Source organism: Ambystoma mexicanum, chromosome 6q (genome assembly GCF_040938575.1).
Source record: "Ambystoma mexicanum isolate Mex_15411 chromosome 6q, UKY_AmexF1_1, whole genome shotgun sequence".
Lineage (NCBI taxonomy): Eukaryota > Metazoa > Chordata > Amphibia > Caudata > Ambystomatidae > Ambystoma > Ambystoma mexicanum.
The window spans coordinates 116,438,287-116,459,523 of NC_090937.1; the positions used below are offsets into that span (position 1 = coordinate 116,438,287).

Consider the following 21,237-nt stretch of genomic DNA (forward strand, 5'->3'; position numbering starts at 1 on the left):
GAAAGATGAGCGGCATGCTGGTGAGCAGGGCATAGAGAATAGCAGCGCACGTATTGTCCATGCAGTTGGCGCGTGCTTCGGCAACACTCGATGCTCGCTCTGTTGACTTCCTGCATTGCTTGCAGTTTCCATTTTCATCTGAACGGCTCTCTGGAGCATCTTTGTCAAGATTGCAGTTTATTATCTTCTTAGCTGAAGTATTAGGACAGATCTCTTTCGTGAAAGCGATGGAGCGGGCTGCGCGGGCTTGCGTGGAAAGATCCGAAGTCTACCGACTAGCAAGCAGATTCTCTTAGGCTCATTCCCAGACACAAATTAAGTATTCATTGCTCAGCATATAAAACACAAAATAATGTACGTCTGCGGAGATTGGGTTGTAAAATATACAGTCAATTGCAAATGGTATTTTAATCAATGACGCCAAGGGTGGATAGCTACACGAGTGAAGCGTTGGTCTCCAACATGGGGGCATCCTACATTTCAGGAGCTCAAATCCCACGGCATGGCTGACTTAGCGCTTCATCATTCTGAAGTCGATATATCAAGTTGCATTCCATGGAACCCGATGGCTGCTTCCCCCACCCCACACCACACCGCCATCTTCTCACCACCCGTCCTGTCCTTTTTTAACTAATCCCAACTGCCCTCCCCTTCAGAAGCTCAAATCCCACGGCATGGCTGACTTGGCCCTTCATCATTCTGAGGTCGATATATCAAGTTGCATTCAAAATGGGGCAATAATAACACATGTTTTGACAGCACTTAGAAGCAGGAGGAGTGTGGTATGAAGCGCTATGTAGGAACACATTATTATTATATTGTGGTAAATCCTTTTTGCACAAAGCAATAAACTCAATCCCAGGTTATCACAGTGAAAACGGTACAGAACTTGTTTAAATACACAAGTGCAGTGTGTATGAGTACGATGATGCAGGTGTGTGCGTGTGTGTGTGTTAGTGTTTTTGTGCATATCCTTGATTTGTAATTCTGGGGCCACGCAGGTACATTGCAAAGCTTTGTTTGCAGGGGTCCTCCATTAGTGCTCAACAGTGTCCCTCAAGTCAACAAAGCCAGCAGGTTTTCAGCATAACAACTGAGTTCCTCTTTGGATCCATTAGATGCAGATTTTTATTATTAGCACCATGGGCTGAGGATGCAGCAAATCGGATCCTCGAATCGCGGGCTGATACTTCAGTTCTCAGCCCACGTTCCATGGAACCCGATGGCTGCTTCCCCCACCCCACACCTCACCGCCATCTTCTCCCCACCCGTCCTGTCCTTTTTTAACTAATCCCAACCGCCCTCCCCAGCCCCAAATTCCTCAATGTGGTGGCGGCCACGCCCACTGCCACTCCCCTGCATCGCGCTTTGCCGGACACCCTGGAAATGGAAGAGGGGCTTCGTATGGAGACCCGTCTTCCACATCCATGGCAGCCATCTTGTCACAGTATTTTAATTCATTGAACGGGACTCAGCGTTTTGTTAACACCCCAGGTTACCGCTTTGGTAACCCGTGGTTCTAATAGCGTTCGGCTTTAACTCGCTCTGTCGTGTTGTTCCCCCCTGCCGGTATAGCCTGTTGAACAGGTAGTTAACGCTATATTATTATTAGGGTATATAGTGAGTGAGGAGCTAGCTTTGGGAAGAAATGGAGCGCTTTACAATCATAGGGGGAAGAAGATTTCCATTCATCATTAATCTCATGATTATTCATAACCCATTTCCTGACCGGTTAGTGCCCGCATAGGAACGCAGTTGTGCTCCTCTGGGTTACCTGAGCCCTTCCCATTTCAAGCATTGCAACCTCAGAAGGGGACTCAGATGCTGGTTTATGAAGACTCAGTTCTTTATGGCCAGATCTCCCCTTTCAACAAAGGACTCGTCCAGGTTATTGTGTCTCAGGTACTGGCCAGGCATCAAATGGAGCAGACCATGTGAATGTCACCCAGGGCGACTCTGCACAATTAACGATGTTGTGCATTGCCGTTTGAATATCCCACTGTATAGAAAGTGTTAGTGTACAACACAAATGCCTAAGCCATTATTGTTGCAGCGCAACACATTTTTTTTGTTTTGTATTTTTCAAACTTCATTTTTCTTTTTAGTTGTGTATAGCAAACAGCAGGGTGCCGGGTACGCATAGTTGGTGTTGCATTAAGAGAGCAACCATTACTTTGCAGGGTCATCACTTCTTATCATAGAGATATAAGCAAGAGACCTTTCTGCAGGACCACATTTGGAATTATTTAGAGTAATAACAGGCTCGGCAATAAGGCGACAAGATAGCTCAGTCAGTAAAGCTATCGCTGTGTACAACCTGCAGTCGCTGGTTTGAGTCCTGGCAGGGTTAACTCCACCCATCATCCTTGCCAGGTCAATAAACCAAGTACCATTACATTTGATAACAATTGCATCTATTACCAAAGTGCTTAGAGGCAGTCGCAATCCTGCAGGAGGTGATATGTTAAAATGTGATATCATTATCAATTTGTAGGGAGAAAATACAAGCGGGAACATCACTGATGAAATTCTGAGCAGGAAAACTGAGCTACTCCCAAGTAATCCTTGCAGCAATGTCTTTATTTATTTTTTAGATTTGTAGAGTGATCAGGAGCGCGCAGGCAACTGGGCGCTGGTAGTGTCAAGATAAGCAGGTGGTGTCGAGAGTCTGATGTGAAAAGACAACTCAGTTAAAGAGCCAAGTGTTGAGGTTTTCCCTGAAGGCTTTGTAGGAGGGATCAGCACCGGATGCCAGCGGCAAGGAGTTCCAGAGGTGAGGGGCTGTAACAGGGAAGCTAGAGCCAGCTGCTCTGGTACATTACAATCTGGGGACAAAGAGCTTGAGACAGTTGCTGGTACGAGTGAGTCTATTATATTTTCTAAGGGAGTCTTTGTGAATGGTAAGGCGGTGTGGGGTCAGAAAGGCATTGATGGGTAATAGCAAGGTTTTGAATTTAATCCAGTTGTGGATTGGGAGCCAGTGAGCTTCTTTCCTTGCGGCAGTAATATGCTCCTGTTTGGGGAGGTCAGGGGCAGATCTTAGGGCATTGGTCTGGATCACTTGTAGTTTGGTGAGGTTCTGTTCGGTGGTGCCCACAAAGAGGATGTTGCAATAGTCCAGTTATGCGCTGATGATGGAGCGGGCAATGGCAAGGCGGTTGTTGGCTGAGAGAAACGTTTTGCAGGCGTTGAGAAGAGTTTAGTGGTGTATGCAGCAGATGCAATAGAATGCATGTGTCGTGACATGCTGCGGGTGGCATCAAGGTACACGCCCAGTGCTTTGATGACAGGGGACACTGGTATGGTGTTGCAGTCTATCAAGAAGGACTGGTAGCTAGGGTTGAGATTGGAGAGGTCTGTTTGAGTACCAAAGATTAAGATCTCAGTTTTGTCATTGTTCAGGCAGAGTTCGTGGGATGTCATCCAAGATTTGATAGTTACATAAATGCCGCTGAGATTGGAGGTATCCTCGAGGTAGTTGCTTGAAAAGAGGGAGGAGGATCTGGGTGTCGTCTGCATAGTTGGTGTAGGAGATGCCCAGAGAATCAAGATGATAAAAGCAGGGCTTCGGTGTAGATATTATATAAGGTAGGTGATACACATGAACCTTAAGGGACTCCGCATGAGACAGGGATGGGGGGGCAGTGGAATTGCCATTGTAGACATGGGAGGACCTGTCAGCTAGAAAACATGTGATCCATTTGGCAGCATGGTGGGAGAAGTTGGCTGCTGAAGTGAGGTGTTGACAGAGCGTATACTGATCGATCATGTCCAAGGCAGCAGAGAGGTCCAGCAACAGGAGGGCAAGATTGCCCGATCGCACAGATGTACGAGATGATCACTTGGGTTGCTCGGCTTGTCTTAGTTTGTCTTTACTCATGTGGGCCCATGGCTGAGATATCGAATGTAGCAACATCTTCTGTAGCACACATGTTTAATGCATCCTTAAGTATAACGAAGGAAGGATATGATAACCCACACAATAGCATTGCAATATGCTCTGCTGTTATACGCCCTGGTACCCTCTAGCTTCTCATTACATTAATGATCAGTATTCCAAGAGTGCAGGTCAAGCCAGGATCAAAATTAACATTGTATAAGCAGGAGCTAAAGGTTGCTCCGGAGTACCAAGGAGCAGCCTCAGGCAGACAAGAAGGTATTGCATAGCGTTCTGCAAATCTCACTTCCACATCAGATGCAAACATAACACTGTGTCCATTATTTATGCTTTAAATGTTGCATAGAAGTGTCATAATGCTTTTTTATAGATTGTCCCAAACACACTGAGTTATTCACATTGGTGTGTTTTTTCCTGCATCGTTTGGCATGTGGAGACATAAGACGCTGCCGGTAGCTGTTGGTGCTGAGCTAACCAGGCTCTTCTAGGCTAGAAACAGGGGCTAAATAGCTCCCAGCGGCGCCCCTCAATTTTGAGCCCTTCAAGGGTACCTCATACTTCTCAGGAGGATGAAAATCTGAGTAAACACTGCAGGGATTCAGAATGTAGGCATTTTGCTGCTACACACATATCTCTGCAGCAAGAATATAAACCTACTGAGCAGCCTTTGGTCAGGGCCCTGTATGGGTACCCACAGAAAAAATCCATCAGATTGGGATGGGCTTTTCAAATTATCAAGATCACAGTGTTTAGTGATTTGCAAAGCATTTCGAACATAAGTCATGTTGGGGCCATTAATTTATTAAATATATGCATTCACACCGAGATTGAGGTACAAAAGACCAGAGGCATTGGGCCTGATTCTCAGAAGCTTGTTATAATGGTGCAATCCCATAGGAAAAGTCTCTGTGAATCAGGCCCCTTGCCTGATCTTCCGTGGAGAGTTAATGTCAGTGTTCCCAATAGAATCTTAAACGTGGAGGGGAAGACCCCTTCCCGGCCTGTCTCCCCGCAGCTGGCAAAGGGTTACCCGGGTTGGCCCCTTATAGGCACTCTGCTGCTTACTGTAAAGAGCCAGATGTCATGTTTGCATGATCTCTTCAGATTTAAACACTCTGCAAAGCTCATTCTTGTTAAGAACCGCCCAGCAGCCCCAACGCAGAGAGAGAGTAACAGCAAGTGGCAAAAACATTCATAGTGACATTGTATTCTCTTACAGTTTTTTGCATGAATTTGTTTTTAGGATAGTGAATTAATGGTGTCTCCTTGAAAAAAGTAAATTTCTATTAAGTGAAACCTTAGATTGACCTGCACCCAGATGAAAACCTGAGGAAATCATATGGGGCAAGCGTGGCCAATCACGTAGAAACCCTGCACGGTCGTTGCTCTGCCCCATCCCGCTTTGTACCTGGGTGCCCCTTATTGGTCGACACCATGTAGCCATTACTAGTCATGAGCAAAATGTGTACTGCAAAAATGACTATGCGCTGACTTTGCACTGCAAAAATACACTTTGCACAGTTCCATGAATCAGGGTTTGTGTCAGCAGTGCAACGTCACTTTTCAGCAGTACAAAGTCAGTTTGAACCAATCAAACAATTCCATTGATCGGGCCCTTAGTCTTCGTAGTCTTGCAAGCCGGCGCATTCCATGCGCAAACGCGCATCATCAGATCATATTGTGCATGCTGTATTCTGCCACTTCTGGGTAAAAACAAAATCATGAATCACCTGTCTTTGTGTCCTTGTACCTCTTGCTGCAGCTGTTTTATGAGTTTATTATTATAAATGCATTTGAGAAGTGCATGCTGTACTGGATTTAACAAAGCTCATGGGGAAATGACTGATTGTGACTGGGGCCACCTGCAGGCGCACTGCAGTATCTGCAAAAACAACTGCAGGATCCGTAAGTGGGCTTTATTTTAAGATGCCACACAAATGTTGCATCCAAAGATCTGGACCCCACATGCCCTCAAATATTGCTGATTTAACCTGGCTGCACTCATATAGGCAAATACAAAGAGCCGCACGACCCCAATAGCCTTCAGTGTATTACTGCGGTGCAGGCTGCAGCTTTGACCCCTTGGAACGCCACAATTAACTCAGAAAATACCATGAATCCAGCTATGGACAGCTCCGCGCTATAATTTGGACATAATGAAGATCCATAGTAATCAGATAATTGCGATCGATTTTTCTGTGGACGTCCTAATGAGGTAATTAGAGCCCATTGCAAAGAAGATGGATGTGATTGATTGGGCGACCCTTCATTTAAAAGGTTTCTAACAATGATCATTTTCCGCTAATAGCCCATAAACAAACGCTGCTTTTTGTCCCGAATTTGTCAGGCAGCGGGTTCCGCCCGGGCGCCCGTGTCGATCCCGCCATTATGCAAACGAGACAGACCCTGTTATCTCAGAACGAAAAACTTACTTCTGTTGCACCTGGCCACTGATCTAATTGTAGGACTCTCTCTCCGGCATTTTCTAACTCCAGGCTGGCCTAGCCCGAGAGGAAGCCAAGAACTTCACGTTGAATCAGTCTTGGTCTATTGAATGGCGGCATCCAACATCAGTCTTATGAGCTGATTGGACAGGACATTACTCTACATGGAGCGAGGGACTCCTGATGGAGTGAACATGGGATGGCTCGCCATCACCAGTTGAAGGTAGTCAGGGCAACAGTTCTCCTACCAGCAATTTCTGGTGAGTTATCCTGGAGAAATGTGTCACAATTATCCATAGTCAGTAGTAAGGGGGGTCTTTAGTGCGCAGACATCACGACGGGTCCCCTTCAGAATGGAAAGCCATGGGAGGGGGTTTTATGATAGAGACAATGACTTATTTTAAGCGGACATGGCATCAATGGACTGTCCTAAAATGTTTCTCATCTCCCATATGTATTTGGCCCATGTTACTAGAGGGTGCATAATAGGGACCTACACATTTCGTAAAGGGATTCCCAGGAGGAGCGCTCGTGGGGCAGTTATGCAAGAACCTCATATTCTCTTCTGCCTTCAACTTTGTTCTTTTGCAGTCTGGATTCCCACCGTTGCCAATAGTAGGTCAGGCAAGATCCCAATCGAAGTACGCGATTGGCTCGGTTGCTGCATGTGAAAAATTAACACGCACCCAGAGTTTGCTGCTCCGGCAGTTGTCCTGCGGTTGAGGTGCTGATCTGTGATTTGGTAATCAAATTGGTAAAAGGTGAGTGTGGGAGGAGCCCTAATGGCGTTTCTCGCACATTGATGACCTAAGTATGCGTCGCAAGCTTTTCTGGTGGTACCTGCTTGCTTTCAATCAGGACACTCCCTTGGCATTCGAAGATGATCCGAGGGATATAAGTATTTCCTCCTCATGCATTTCCTCTTGCTCTCACTCTCAAGAAAGACGTTTGCCTATTTTTGGAAGCTTGCGAATCGAAGGGAAGTCCCCGTGATGGAGAAATGTTATTTTAGGTAAGTACCTCGTTCCATCGCCAGCGTTGGACTTTCTCAGGTTTTACGACATCGAGACTCTTCACGACTATTGGGGAGGGTCCTGGTGGCATTCTATTGTTGAACATACTTATATTTTTCTTCTCCACCATATGAACGCCTTGGTATCCAGTGATGTTACCAAATTAAAAAAAAACAAACAACAGTTTTAACAAATCATTTTTACCGAAAAATACAGTTTTAAAATATATATATATATATATATATATATATGGGTGTGGGGTAAGGAGTTAAAACGGGTGGGAAGGGGCTTTTGGTTGGGGTTATAAACTACGGTAAATTGGGGCTGGAGAGGACCCCACCCCAAATAAAAATAAAAAGTCAATATTTTTGGGGAGGAAAATGCATCGCACCATTTTTTTCGTTTTTTATTTATTCCCCTTTAGCTGTGTAAATTGTACTATGATGGCATGCCTTTAAGGAGGATGCCGCAGAAATGATAGAGGCTATCCTTGCTGGACATTACCCACTATGAAGAAATATGGTTTCAGGTAAGTTGCTTTTCTTCATACCAACTGCGAGGAAAAGTTGCTGGCCTGTAAAAAGGAATCTTCCGCCTGGTGTGAAAGTCAGATGTAGGAATTCATTCTAAAGGTTAAGGCGTTAGGGCGCTATTGCTACAGGCAATGACCTGCCCCTCAATATATGGATGACATGTTTATGTGGGAGAATGGCAGACTGGGACGCCTTCATGTGATCTTTAGCAGAATATTGGAGCCATTTGGACTGCTGATTGATGAGCTGCTGGGATGTGTTATTGATTATGTGCACCCGTTTCCTTTTCAGGAGGTGCTGCAATCAGAGAGGCAGATAGGAGGGCAGCTGCTGGATGAACCAAAGGCCCTTCATTTTAAAGGGAGCACCCATAACCTGCGCCTGTCCATTCATGACATCACACACTCTCTCTGGAAGAGCAAGCTGTTGGCTAAATATCAGGTGTGTTGCTGTCTCTTCTGCCTAGCTACAGGGGAAGTAACTGCTCCAGATAGTTGCCATGGGGAATTCTCTATTGTGTCTTTCTTCTGACTGCATGCCCACACTCAGGAACATGTGATAGGGATAAAGGTGTTTGGTACAGGGGGCAATTTTCCTTCCTTTTGTCTTTTACTTTGCCCCTTTTTCCCATGCTCTCTCATCCATCTGTGGTCAGGAGGCCGCAAGGGTAAAGAATGACGTACGAAAGATCACCATGCGTGTGCCGACCCTGGCCGACTGCGGACTGCTAACGAGGGGCACAGTAAGGGTCTGGAAAAGGTACAAAGTGGTAGGGGGGTGGGGCCACCATGCAGCAGGAATGGGGTGGGGCCCTCTGAAAGCGGCACTGCTACCAAGTGACCTTGTTGGGGAGCGGACGTCTGTTGGCAGGTTTCCACTAAGTTGCGGTCCTGACGGCGCAATTTAGACATAGGACCGTCTCGTCGCACCAAGTCTTTGGGGGGCCAAAGCAGTTTTGGTTCTAGCGGCCCAGCATGCGGTGTATGGCCTGCTGCACCAGTATCTCCCGCTCTTGCCTGTAAGCTATGCTCTCTTTGCTTCATGACACTCTCAATTTCCATTCCCAAGGCTCTAGAGCCCCTGCATTCCCGGGGGCAGTATTGTGCACTTCCGATCATGTGCTGCAGTCACTCGCGTTGATTCTATCAAAATGGCGCACATTGGTTTACATTACTTTGCGCCTCTTTGGTCTCAGAATTTCAACAAGCGTTGACATCCAATTGTAAAAATGTGCATGACGTGTTTCCTCAAAACTGCTGAACAATAACCAATAGATTGTGTACTTTTTTAAGTTCATCTATGTGTTGTAGGGGCGAAGCCGTAAGAGCAGGAAATCTCAGTGTGGCTTTCATCGAATAGTTTCATTGTTATGTAGACCGGAGAATTGGAAGGGCCTCGTTCACATAGGTGTATAAAAGGATGCATTTTGTTTTTTATTCCTGGTTTGAGAAATGCTTTGACTCTGTAAATATCAATGCATTCAGAAAAGTGACCTGCACATTTCCTCGTGGCTCTGCACTAGCATCCAGGATGCACAGGCGGGCTCAAATGAGCAGAACCGTGTCAAATGGGGAGGGATTGGGGTTGGTGATCATTGAAAACCCTGGAATGCTGAAGTGCTAAAATAAGGTAAACATGTTTCAGCCCCTTCCAAAGGAATTATAAATGTTTGCTGGTCAGGAGCAGCTCATACCAATGCTGTCCTAAACAAAATAAAATGCACGGGAGGGTCAGAAGCAACCCTTATTGCCATGCCCCTAAACCTGTTCTGAAAATTCGGCAGGGAAGGCATTGGCCTTGTTTATGCATGAATAAGTCCATTCCGGCCTTCTCCATGTACGGAATCACTCCTGCTTACCTCTGCTATTTTGTGAAATATTGCACCGGTATTCATGGACTAGACTCTGCACAACTGATCCTCACATTTTGATGCCCTCAATGAATCGCCTAAATCTTTTTCTGACCCAAGCGTAGGGATGCTCTTACGCCTCTTCCACTTGCACCAGGAGAGGTTGCACGAGTCGGGCCTTAAGTGATTACCTATGGTGACGCGCCATAGATAAAAGACGTTCTCCAACTCGACACAACTCTGGCAGCCCTTCATCCGTGTCTCTTAGAACCAGTGTTTTAGTTTTGCCCAGTTACAGCTTCTTAGGCTTTATGTGGTGGCTTTATCTTTTGGGCCGGAACTGTTTAACATTGGCTTGCACTGTTTCTCCCCATCCCTGGGTCTATGCAGATGCACCAAATGGCCAATTGTGCATCAACACAAAAAATAAAAGGAGGGAAAAGTATCCGGTTCAGATTTGCACAACTTGCACTTAAAAACTGATTCACAAAAATGTGATGAGCAAAATACACAAGGCACAGTCCCAATGTACATAGAGGCTCACTAATAAGTGCATAAAACGCGTACATTTTCTGTACTACATGCAAATGTTTCATTGGGTCACAGAGAACCAAATCACTTTGTCTTCTGTCAACAACAGAGAGGACATTGGATGCCAGCAACCCACTCAGATAAGTACGGTATTCTTCAGTGCCAGATACAATGGAAGTGTGGCCCGGAATGCATTATACTGGCACATTTCTATACTTAGTACTGTTATCAACATTAATTATTATAATTATTTACAAATAATGATAACATATATTGTTGCGTCTATGTGCATCTGTGCAAGGGGTTTTACATAACACCAACCTTGTGACAAACTAATAGCCTTGCAATGGAAGGGGTGGTTACAAAAAGTGAGGCGCCGGGTTGTGATTATCACCCATATCATTGTTTAAAATAAGTATAATGTAATATAGCTTTCATGTCCCGGCTGGGGGCGGACATGGGCTTTAACAGCCTGCCAGCCTGAGCTTTGGTAGGCCTGAGTGAAGCGATTATATACTACTTAGCTCCTGTTTGGGATTAAAAGAGTAAATGATTAGAGAAAGTTCTAGAAAACCCTTCACTTGGTTTTAGTAAGACAGCAATCATTCTCTGGGCATGACTTTCTTTGCAAATGGCTCCCTCTTTTGACCTGCCTGTCCTTACTGACTTTCTGACTGAGAAGCATTTGTCTGTTCCACCTTTTCTATTGCCTACCAGGGGCAAATCATGCACCTTTTGCTGTACCATGATTGCTACTTCTGCAAATCAGAGTTGAGCATATATGTCAATGTTGCACGTTTCGTACACTAGATAAAGTTTGGCTTTGTGAATCACCCCCTTGGTGTTTAACTAAGGTGACGCGTGTCCTTTAATCTGCAGGAAATTCCTTTTTACCACATCTGGAGTGGATGCCAGAGAAGCCTTCATTGCACGTTCACGCTGGAAAGGCTAAGCCTGAGCACGGTGGAGCTGATCTGCAAACTCTGCGTGCGGCAGGTGGAAGGAGAAGGGCAGATCTTCCAGCTCAACTGCTCAGTGTCTGAAGTAAGTGCCTCATGCCTACCACCATCAGTGTCTATGTTTGCTCCACCATTATACTGGAGCCCAAATTCAGAATTCATTTTGTTATTTTTGCACATAGCTGAGAGCATGTTGTTGGTCCCCAACTCAACAACCCAATTCTTTCTTGAGTTCACACATTAAAATAGCTTTGGGAAAAAATCAGAGAATTTAACAAAGGGGCCTTATATTTTTCCTGTGCATTTGTTATGGTTGACACTCATTGTATCCTGTAAATTAAAACAAGTTAATGTAATTCGGATCCCAAATCCAACTACAAGTCAGTAAGATCACGCCAAGCATTTGGAACTATAACAGATGCCAAGCAGAAACACGCATAGAGGTAATTAGCCTTTTCCCTTATAACCCCAGAAGTGTCGGATAGTACTTGCATTATGGATTTCATAGCAGTGAATAGGATAATGACAAATAATGTAAACAGAAGTACAAATGTATCATATCACATTTAGGAGCTGTGATCACTCGGTGTCATGCATGAGAGAGAGAATGCCATCAGGGAGGCGAATTTCTTTTCCTGGCCCCTAATATACTTTCCCCAAATATTCTAGGAGGGGTGTAATTTACGATTATAAACCCCAATCATAGAATATTTGGGGAAAGTGTTTGATTTTATTGAGGGTGCATATTTGGCAAAATGTCGCCCCTTGGCAGTATTTTCCTTGACGAGATGTTCACTGGATACGAGTAAAACTAAAGTCTGAGATTTTGCACTCAGAGCAAGCTGCTGAATAGCAAGGCAATGCAGTGGGCCAGGCAAGCTTAGCAGCCAGAGTCACCTGGGTGAAGCACCAGACATGCATGGTACCGAGAGGTTACAGCCAGTGTCAGCAAGGCGAAGCGACGTTCAGGCTGCATGGGAAGGGCACGAGAAAGCAGTGGGAGGCAGCAGTGGGTTACCAGCCAGGAAATTAATGTAGGGAGAAGGCCCCACAAGGCAGGTGTTGCTGCACTGGCACTTCACAGGTATCCTACTCCACTTGATTGATTGTAAACCAAATCTCCCTTCCCCCACCCCATTGCTCTGTTGGGTCACTATATTATCCACTTTAAAGGGCAAAGCTTTCTACCCGTGGCTCTATCACTGTCCAGACCACATGCCTTTTCAAGCCTGGCCTGTGTGGACATTACCAAAGGATCATGTAACACAGAGCGGCTCATGTGAGAGCAAAACCAAGTAAGAAAGCAGCTAGTGCAGGATGGCACACTGTCCTCTAAATGAACTCTTCCCCATGTGTTGTGATGGTTTTGCGTACACAACTGAAGCCTGTACAGGTGTGCATTATACATGCGCCCGGACCGTGTCACAGCACTGACCATCCTAAAGTCATCAAATGTCGATCTACATGGTTTAGTCATCCAAGTATCAAACGCCCACATGTTCATCCCTGCAAATTCGTCCCTGTGCCTTTCATCTTGCTCCCTCTCGTAACTTGCACAGGCTCCCACCTAATGAGGTGCCCCCCACAATCCACTTCCCCCACCACATAACGGGCCACTCTCCCTCACATACTATCGTAGCCCATCCTTGCAAGCCTGCGATATTCCCCTCACCCCACAATGTATTTTTGGGGATGAAAACGTTGACGATCAATGTTCTTAGGCTATAGTCACCGATTAGCATCAAAGGCAGTATATGTTTTTTTTCTCTCATTATGAGGTTGACCAAGGCAGCCTACCCAAGGGCACCATTAGTCCTTAAGCTATAAGACCCCCCTGCCCACCTTAGATTTGTCTCCAAGCCCTTGCGCACTGGCTGGGAGGATAGCTCAGGGGAAACGCATTTGTCTTGAAACAAGACAACACATAGCAAAACTGGTTTGAATCCGGGGCTTGTGTTTAGAAACTGGTCCGAGGTATGAAGCGCGTCATAGCCAAGACATAGCCAAACTGATATGTAGCATGTCAGATGAGAATCCCTTTGGCTGAAATAATGTGGACCCTGTACCTTAGCCCCGCCATTAGTAAGGCCTCTTGACTCTGTACTGGATGAGTCTTTGGGAGATTTTCCCTGGCATAGAAGATTTTCACTGCTGGCTAATTACTGGCTACTAACACTCACACTCCTGCACGCTTCCTTCTCCAGCAGAAGTTTAAGCTTCCCCGAACGCACTGGCCAGCAATACAAGATTCACATTGTGCTTGAGAAGACCACGCTTCGGCCTTAGTGAACCTTCTCTTGCCACATTGGAGCCACTAGGTTGGTAATAGCGACCTCTGGGTGTTATCTGGGTTTTCTGGGTTTGTATCAATAGGTCAAGCTCTGGTGAGTGGGTGCTGGTGATGAGTTGCTCGGTCAGGTTGGCATCAAAGCACCGCCAACTAATAATAGAAAGGTTCACCCAACAGCCACTCATGGGTTAAACTGTGGCTGTGAAATGTGCCAAACTGGGCAGCCCCCCCTTTTTTCTTCTTTTGGTGTCAAAGGATTCTCTTATCATTTTCATAATTTTAAAGATGACGTTGTCACAACTTGCGATCTGTGGGCTGCAACGCCACAGCAAATCTTTCGGCCATATTGAAGAAGAAAATTGAGTCATGGTCTGAAGGAAAATCGTGCAGAATGTTTAAATATGAGGAAATAGTTACAATAGAACACAGGCAGGAATGTCCATATAACAGCACTTACTTGCGTGCTGACTTCTGTCCAAATGAGAGGCTTCAAAGTAAGCAGAGTGGCGCCCGCCCGTGGAAGGGTGGGGCGGTCTAATCTCCCTAAGGAATGGAATTTAAGTTTATAGGAAGCCTTGGGGTCCATTAAAGAGGTTGCAGTACCTCACAGTACCTCATGTAGGCTATCACATTCTCACAAGCTGACCCTTATGTTACCGTCACAGCATGTTAAATGTCAAGAAAATTGCCATTTCGGGAGTGCTTTTAAAATGCGAGGTGGAAAAAAAAAGTACAGGTTTTGAACCTATAGGGTGCCCATTTTCAAGAGTGCCTTTTCTAACTCGAGGACGGCCCATAGCTTGTAATTAAAATGTAGAGACACACAGGAGGCAGAATGTATTTTGCGCTTGCTTGATTTGTAAAATAATAAACATTTAAAGCATGTGCTAGGCATTTAAATGTCACATTGGGATAACCTTAAGATCTGTGGGCTGCCAGGGCAAGGCTTCAACAAGGCGTACTTTATGTTAAAGAGGCGTGATCTGCTTATGGCAGCTGACACGAGCCCCAGGCTGAGTGCACTGCTGTGTTCTTGCACAGGGCAGCGTCTGCGCGTGCGCATCTATCGATTACCCAGCTCATAGTTGCAGGCGGCCCAGCGCCACCTCTACTGGTTTTGGACGGGGCATTCATTTTTCGTTCCCTGCAGGTTTGTAAAGTTCAACATACGTGGCATTTGGAATGGCAATCATCACACCCGCCTCCGGGGGCGGCAGGGGGGTCCCCACTGTGACTTTGAGGGCTGCTTTTCATTCAAGTGCTGCGCGGCGCGTGGCTATCGCTCCACAGTGCAGCAGGAATGAGCCCTTTTAATGTCACCCCCCCCCCCCACACCTCCACTGTTCAACAGATTCTTCATTTGTCCTTCAGTTGAAAGGCTTTATTTAATGCTCCTGCTCTGCGACGGTCCCCCTGATATGACACGCTTGGCACTATACGTCTCGCTGCGTTCCATTGTGAGGGCATGAAGGTGGTGGCACAGAACACATGCTGCAGGAGGCCGTAGGAACTAAAAAAGTCCCTGGAAATAATTTTCAAAGTGGCCCCATATGGTGTCTAGTCAAAGGATCGAATCTAAAGGATCGACAGGTCAAAGGATCGACACCAAAGGGTCAACAGGTCAAAGGATCGAATTTTTTTTAATTATATATATTTTTTTAGGTTTTCGTTTAAGGGAAAAAAAGTGGTTTTTAGCAAAAAAAGGGGGTTAGGGGGACCCCCCCAAAAAAAAAAAATATGTGGAAAAAAAAAATATGTGAAAAAAAATAAATTCGATCCTTTGACCTGTCGACCCTTTCACTGTTGATCCTTTGACTGGCAACCGCCCCATATGACACATTTTCAGCAAGCCCAATGCTTTTCCTATGAGAAAATGTGGAAATACCACACAAAAGAGGCCCAGGGTGCAGAGGCCCACCAGGAAATCACCAGAGTTCCCTATAGGCCAGTCCACCCCTGCCTCTGACGCATTCTGCCCCACGCTCACCTCCCAGCCCCTCCAGGGTTGCCTTGTTATTTTATTGATGTATAAAGGTGAATTGAAACAGCTGAGTGTGATTGCCCGCAGTGATCTTGAGTGCACCCTATGTTCCCTGCGTGCCAGCACCAAGAATAGAACAACATGGGCACATTGTTGCGTTGGCTTTTTGGGCACAGTGCTTACCACTGCACCTGACGCTGTCTGAGAAGCGCCGGGCAGCAGCTGCGCCCACACCCTGAGTTGCACTACTTGTGTTTCAGCCTAGGCCTGATGAAGTCACATTTGCAAAGTTGACTCGGGTGCAGGGAAACTGTGGAAAACCGCTTCAATATGTTATGGTGTATTATGTTATGTTATATAATGCGCACCACTGCCATTTGCCTGGTCTCCAGTCGCTCAATATGAAAATGTGGTTTGACGGGTCGTGCTGATGCTCTTTTCTGACCAACGAAGATGGTCTTTGAAACAGTCGATTTACAGAAAACGCATGCGTACTGCTTCCCTTGCCACCCCGTTGTCTATCAAATTGGAATGTTTTTAAAACTTATCGTTAGTCTCTTTACTATTCTTTCCATAACTTTTCTTCTGTTTGAAGGTGTGCACAATAGCTGTGTAGATGTCCGAAATTAGCACAATTTCCCCTAAATATCCTATACCGGCAATTCAATTCCAGTCAAATTTCAGAAAGGGTTCCCCCCACTAAAGTGTGTATATTTCCAGCACAGTCCCCCACCATTGCAGCGAGTGAGTAAAGCCAATGGGCAGTATTTAACTTCAATCTGTCTGGCTCACCCACCACCCACCTGCCTCCATTTCCTTCCTTACCCTTTTCCTGCTGAACCAGTTGCTGATCTTTCCTTCACCTTCCCTCGGTAGAATGTTTTGCACTGTTCAAAGTGACTTTGCACTGCTGAAATTGGCTTTGCACTGCAGACACAAACTCTGATTCTTGGAACTGTGCAAAGTGTTTTACGCAGTTCGAAGTCTGTGCAAAGTCATTTTGCACTGCCAAAACGACTATGCACAGACTTTGCACAGTTCCATGAATCTGCGTTTGGCAGTGCAAAGTCACTTGTCGGTAGTGCAAAGTCACTTTGAACCGTGTACAAAATCCCATGAATCGGGCCCGGAGTGTGTGCGTTTTCAAAATCTTACGCGCTGTGACACTGTGTTCTTATTGACTTTGCAAAGAGCTCAGATGAGGCTGCAGGAAGCTGTTGATTGGCAAAGGCCTTCCAGAGCCGCCATTACAGCTCTGCATCTGCTGCATCGAATCTAGGGCTTAACATTACATTTTCACCCGGGGACCTAGCAACGAGCAAGGCAGATGGTCCAGTAACCATTTGAAGCATTTGCAGCGATAATGACTGGTTTGGGTGCGTTTGGTTAACGTCTTTCCACGGGGTTTTATTTCTGTTAATGTCTTTTTCGTGTTCACGCCGTGGGAAGGTGAAATAATGGGCACGGGCTAGTAAGATGGAAATACTTAATCTCGGCGCCTTGCACTGTTCTTTACATGGTCCTACAGTGCTTTTCCAGGTATTGTGTTATGATACACCTGGGCTCATCTCTCCCCTTTCACAGTTCTTAAGATCAAGAGTGCAAATTCAATACGTGAACTGCCAAGGGTTTATTTATGCGATATATACTGCCACAGCATGTTATATTTTTAAAATATGGTTTAATGTTTGTACTGTTTTTGCTGAGGAGGAGTGCCAGCATAGCCATAACACAAGCGAGGATAACCTGGGCCCTTTTGTCTTACCCATTGACTTCCCAGGGCAGGAATATGCACCTAAAATATTAAAGGCCTGATGCATGGAAAAGTGCACATTAATCCCGCACGTGCCATGTGCCGACAACGACACTGCGCAAGCCTGAGCGCAGAAGTTTTTCCACGTATTCATGGAATTGGTTGTGCAAAGAACCATGTATGCAATTCGTGTCTGGAACATCCCTGGCACGCCTCCACACAAAGCAAAAACAGCCAGAAACAGCTCCCTGTGCGTGCTTGAATACATGCACCCTGAAAACAGTGCGTGGGTTCCCCCGCAAGCAGGCCTGCATCTCGGGGACCTGCTCGGTTCCCCCATAACAGTTACCAGCACGCTGACAACATGCATATGATTTATCGTAACTCTGGAAAAACTTAGTAATTGTGCGTGCGAACCCCGTAAACCGTTCCTGCACCCTGCTACACTGCATACGTGCACCCCTAAGTAAGTTCAGAACACTGGCTGCGTGCAGGCACTCCTGAATCTGACATGCGATCCCACCTGTGTGCAGTGATTCCTATGCTCAGGTTCCTCTACGCCTGCCTTCGGGTGGCAGATAGTATGAGGGCTTGGCATGGCCATTTCCCTGCCGAGAGGCTGCGTGGGTGGTTCCCTGACTACATGTCATTTCATGCAATTATAGGTGTGCGATGGACTGCCTACTGCCTGTCCCTCATGATACCCACTTTTGTTTTTCCCAATTTTCTGTGTTGTGCCCCCTTTGCATCGCTCTGTGCAATCCACGCCCAAACTCTCCATGGTGTCTCGCGCAAAGAACTCGGACGCTCGGAGTGGTGTGCCAGGCTGTCGCGAAATCCACGCAAGTCCCAAGAAAATCCAGCGCATTCGATTCCATGAATAAACAAACAGGATTTAGTACGCACTTGGGTGGGTAAGTTCCCTATTTCCCACGCAAATGATTACATGAATCAGGCACTAAATCTACAGGCAGTGGGTTAGCCAACAACACATGCTTAGCTATGCTGCTCTGCCAAAGTTCCTTGATCTAACTTGGCCTTGGCAAGAGGGACCAATTCAGATTTGGATTCTCCTAAAGCTGGGAGAACCTGATCTGAGGCATCCAGTCATTGAGTCCTTCTGAGTAGGCCTCACAGCAGCCACGGGACCAGAACAGCTCAAGCTCCCTACCGCACCGAACCGGTCACTCTGGGTTCATTGCACCTTGAACAAGAAGGAAGGTGCTGGCACTGGCTTTTGCTCTTCTCCACCAATCCAAGCTATTGCTTGCACTTTGAACCAGCTGGACGTTGCATTGTTCCCTAGCTGAGCCTGTCACTTGCTAGGCCTGAATCCACTGCTTGACTCCAGGACCCAATCCGAACCGCAGGGTAGTCACATGCCGACCCTGGACAGGGGTTACAACCATAGCTCAACCCGACCAGTCTTCGAAAGGCCATCACGCCGACCCGCACGTTGCCGCCCAAGATCACCATTTAGACGACCGTCACCAGAGACCCGAACCACTGGAGCATCACGCTCCCACCCTGCATAGTGGCTAAAGCCGACTCGCTCTTGCCCAACTGCAAAGAGATCCTGAAACCGCCCGACCTGCATTACTCAGAACTCTCCTTCGACCACACAGAGCAATCGCATTCGCCCCTACTCCACACCCGCGTGCTGCTTGGGCCAACACAATCCAATGTGCCCAAACTGAGCTTGATCCACTCGCATCAATGTTCAACACTATCAGCCCACCAAAGAACCAAAACCAGATGCTCTTGATAACAAACTTCCCCCTCAGGCCACTGGGACCCTAGTGACTGGTTAGGTCAGCTCAGCAACTTCTTTCACCCGCGACATATCCTTTTCATGGTTAGTATTTGCCTATCCCCCCTGTACTTTCGCTCAGAGGGGTACTTTCTTCTGTCTGCTGCTTTCTCTCTGTTCTACCGCAGGGGTGGGTTCCTATTTTGTTGTATTGCAGATGGTGTGTTTAATTGAAGTGTATATATTAGGGTAGAACCTTGATTGGATTTTCCCTTTATTTTGGGCAGTATGACCGTGTTGTTCGGCTCACTATTGGATCACATTCACACTGCACTTACGCTTCCGCCCACGTTACCACAAAAGGTGAAGGTGGTATATCTCTTAATTGTGCCTGTTTTACCTTTATGATTGTGTTGGCTCTTGGTTTGTAGAAGTGTGACGGCTGAGCAGGCATTTTTACCCCTACTCATCCTTGTACCCGTGTGGCACAGAATCCAATTCATCACAGGAGAGCTCTGCATCAGTTCACAAATGACCCTGTAAAAACCTCCACAGCTTTGATTAATTGAAGGAATGCATCTGAGAAGATTTTCTCCCAGAATTGTTTTATAACTTATTTTTTCGCTGGCATAAAATGTCCAAAAATCACTTAAAGATAGGCAGTAGAGTCACACAAAAGAAAAACATAGATTCAACTATATATAGAGCATGTGACTACAAAATGTGTACCATAGGCCAAGTCGCTAGAATCGTTTGGGAGGACTCTCGCGCAATGCAATATGTGGTCACCAGCTTTCCTTAATGCTTCCTGCAAATGCTCTTCTGTGCACTTTCTGAAAAAGCCCACGCGCCTCCATCTCCTAAACGATCACTTTGGTACTTTGGTCTCCCTCTAATTGAACTTGGCCCGTGCTTGCCTAATGGGCCCGGGCGCAACGGGGACCCATAAATCTGCCACCGGTGCGAAGTCAGCTCGAGATATTTGTTTCCACTCAGCTCCCTCGTGCCCTGGTAATATGTTCCTCCAGCCAGCAGGAGTGGGGTGTTTCCTCTGTGCGGGACCGGCACCTAAAGATGTGAGTAAGCCTTTCCCTTGCTTCAAGTCTTGTTAACTCTCCTGTCATTTGATTTCTTTGCAGGAACCTTCTGGAATGATCGAGTTCCCCTTCATGGATGCAGGGAGCACCATCACGACCATCGTCGGGCCCAGTGCTTTTAGCATCCCTCTGCCCATTCGACAGAAGCTGTGCAGCAGCCTGGATGCTCCTCAGACCCGGGGCCATGACTGGAGAATGCTGGCCCACAAGCTGAACTTCGACAGGTATGTGCCTGCGTAAATTCTCCAGTCGCATGGAGCCAGGGGTGTTGCTAGGTCTGGGAAAGAACCGGGGCTACGCTGATGTCAGAACTGTCCGGACCTGGGACTAGCTAGCCTTTTGGTTGTAGCTCCTGAGATTCTAAAGATCAGTGGCTATACTCCCCTTAGCGCCCCCTCCCCCCCAGCACCGCCTCTGCATGGAGCAAGGTTATTCCCTGTTTGTGCTTCTCATCCTTGTACATAATTGAAGGAGGATATCTGGTACAAATGGACTATATGGCAATTGGCCCAGTAATTACTGCATGCATCTATCAGGCCATTTTCCAGGTTTTCAAAACGATCAGGCCCTGATTCTTATCAAGGCAGCTATCATCTTCCCCAGGAGTTAACAGGTACACATTGCAAACCCTCTATTTAGGATAAGCTGAATAGGCACCTCAAATCGCTGGTAAAAGGCATCTGCATGGTAACGGGGCTCAGAATATGGGGCACGGGTCTGCAACTTGTGGCTCGCCGGATGTTTTGCACTACAACTACCATGATCCCTCACAATTTACTATATTGTTAGGAGTGATTGGAGTTGTAGTCCAAAACCTCTGGTGAGCTATATAGGTCGTAGTCCCAGGCGTATGCAGTAACCCAAGAACTCCAGAAATTCCTGCAGGAACGCAGTGATGTTTGCTACTTCCCGCCACCTAAGGGAAAGCACTCAACACTACCCCACCCTCATTCACAGCGAGGCCCCATCTAAGTGTATGCATTCGGGCAGCCATGGTGTGTTTCCCTCCTTTCCTGAGCTGCAGGGGTAGGAGGAATGTCCCCTTGCAGAAGCTGCTGACCGCCTCTGCAGAACTGGCTCTGATGCTGTGGAGCGGCGGGGATTGGTAGGAGGAGCGAGATGGCCGAACGTCACCAAAT

At 46.6% G+C, this 21,237-nt stretch overlaps 1 protein-coding gene across 3 annotated transcripts in view; it reads left to right on the forward strand.

Annotated features, from left to right (window-relative positions):
• The window catches only part of UNC5C (unc-5 netrin receptor C), a 498,641-nt gene that overhangs the window by 465,987 nt on the left and 11,417 nt on the right, over nt 1-21,237 (forward strand). For all 3 annotated transcript variants that reach the window (XM_069630547.1, XM_069630549.1, XM_069630548.1), the window contains 3 exons: nt 8,180-8,329; nt 11,148-11,312; nt 20,141-20,322. In XM_069630547.1, the coding sequence (XP_069486648.1) occupies nt 8,180-8,329; nt 11,148-11,312; nt 20,141-20,322 (497 nt within the window). The remainder of the gene's footprint in view (nt 1-8,179; nt 8,330-11,147; nt 11,313-20,140; nt 20,323-21,237) is intronic.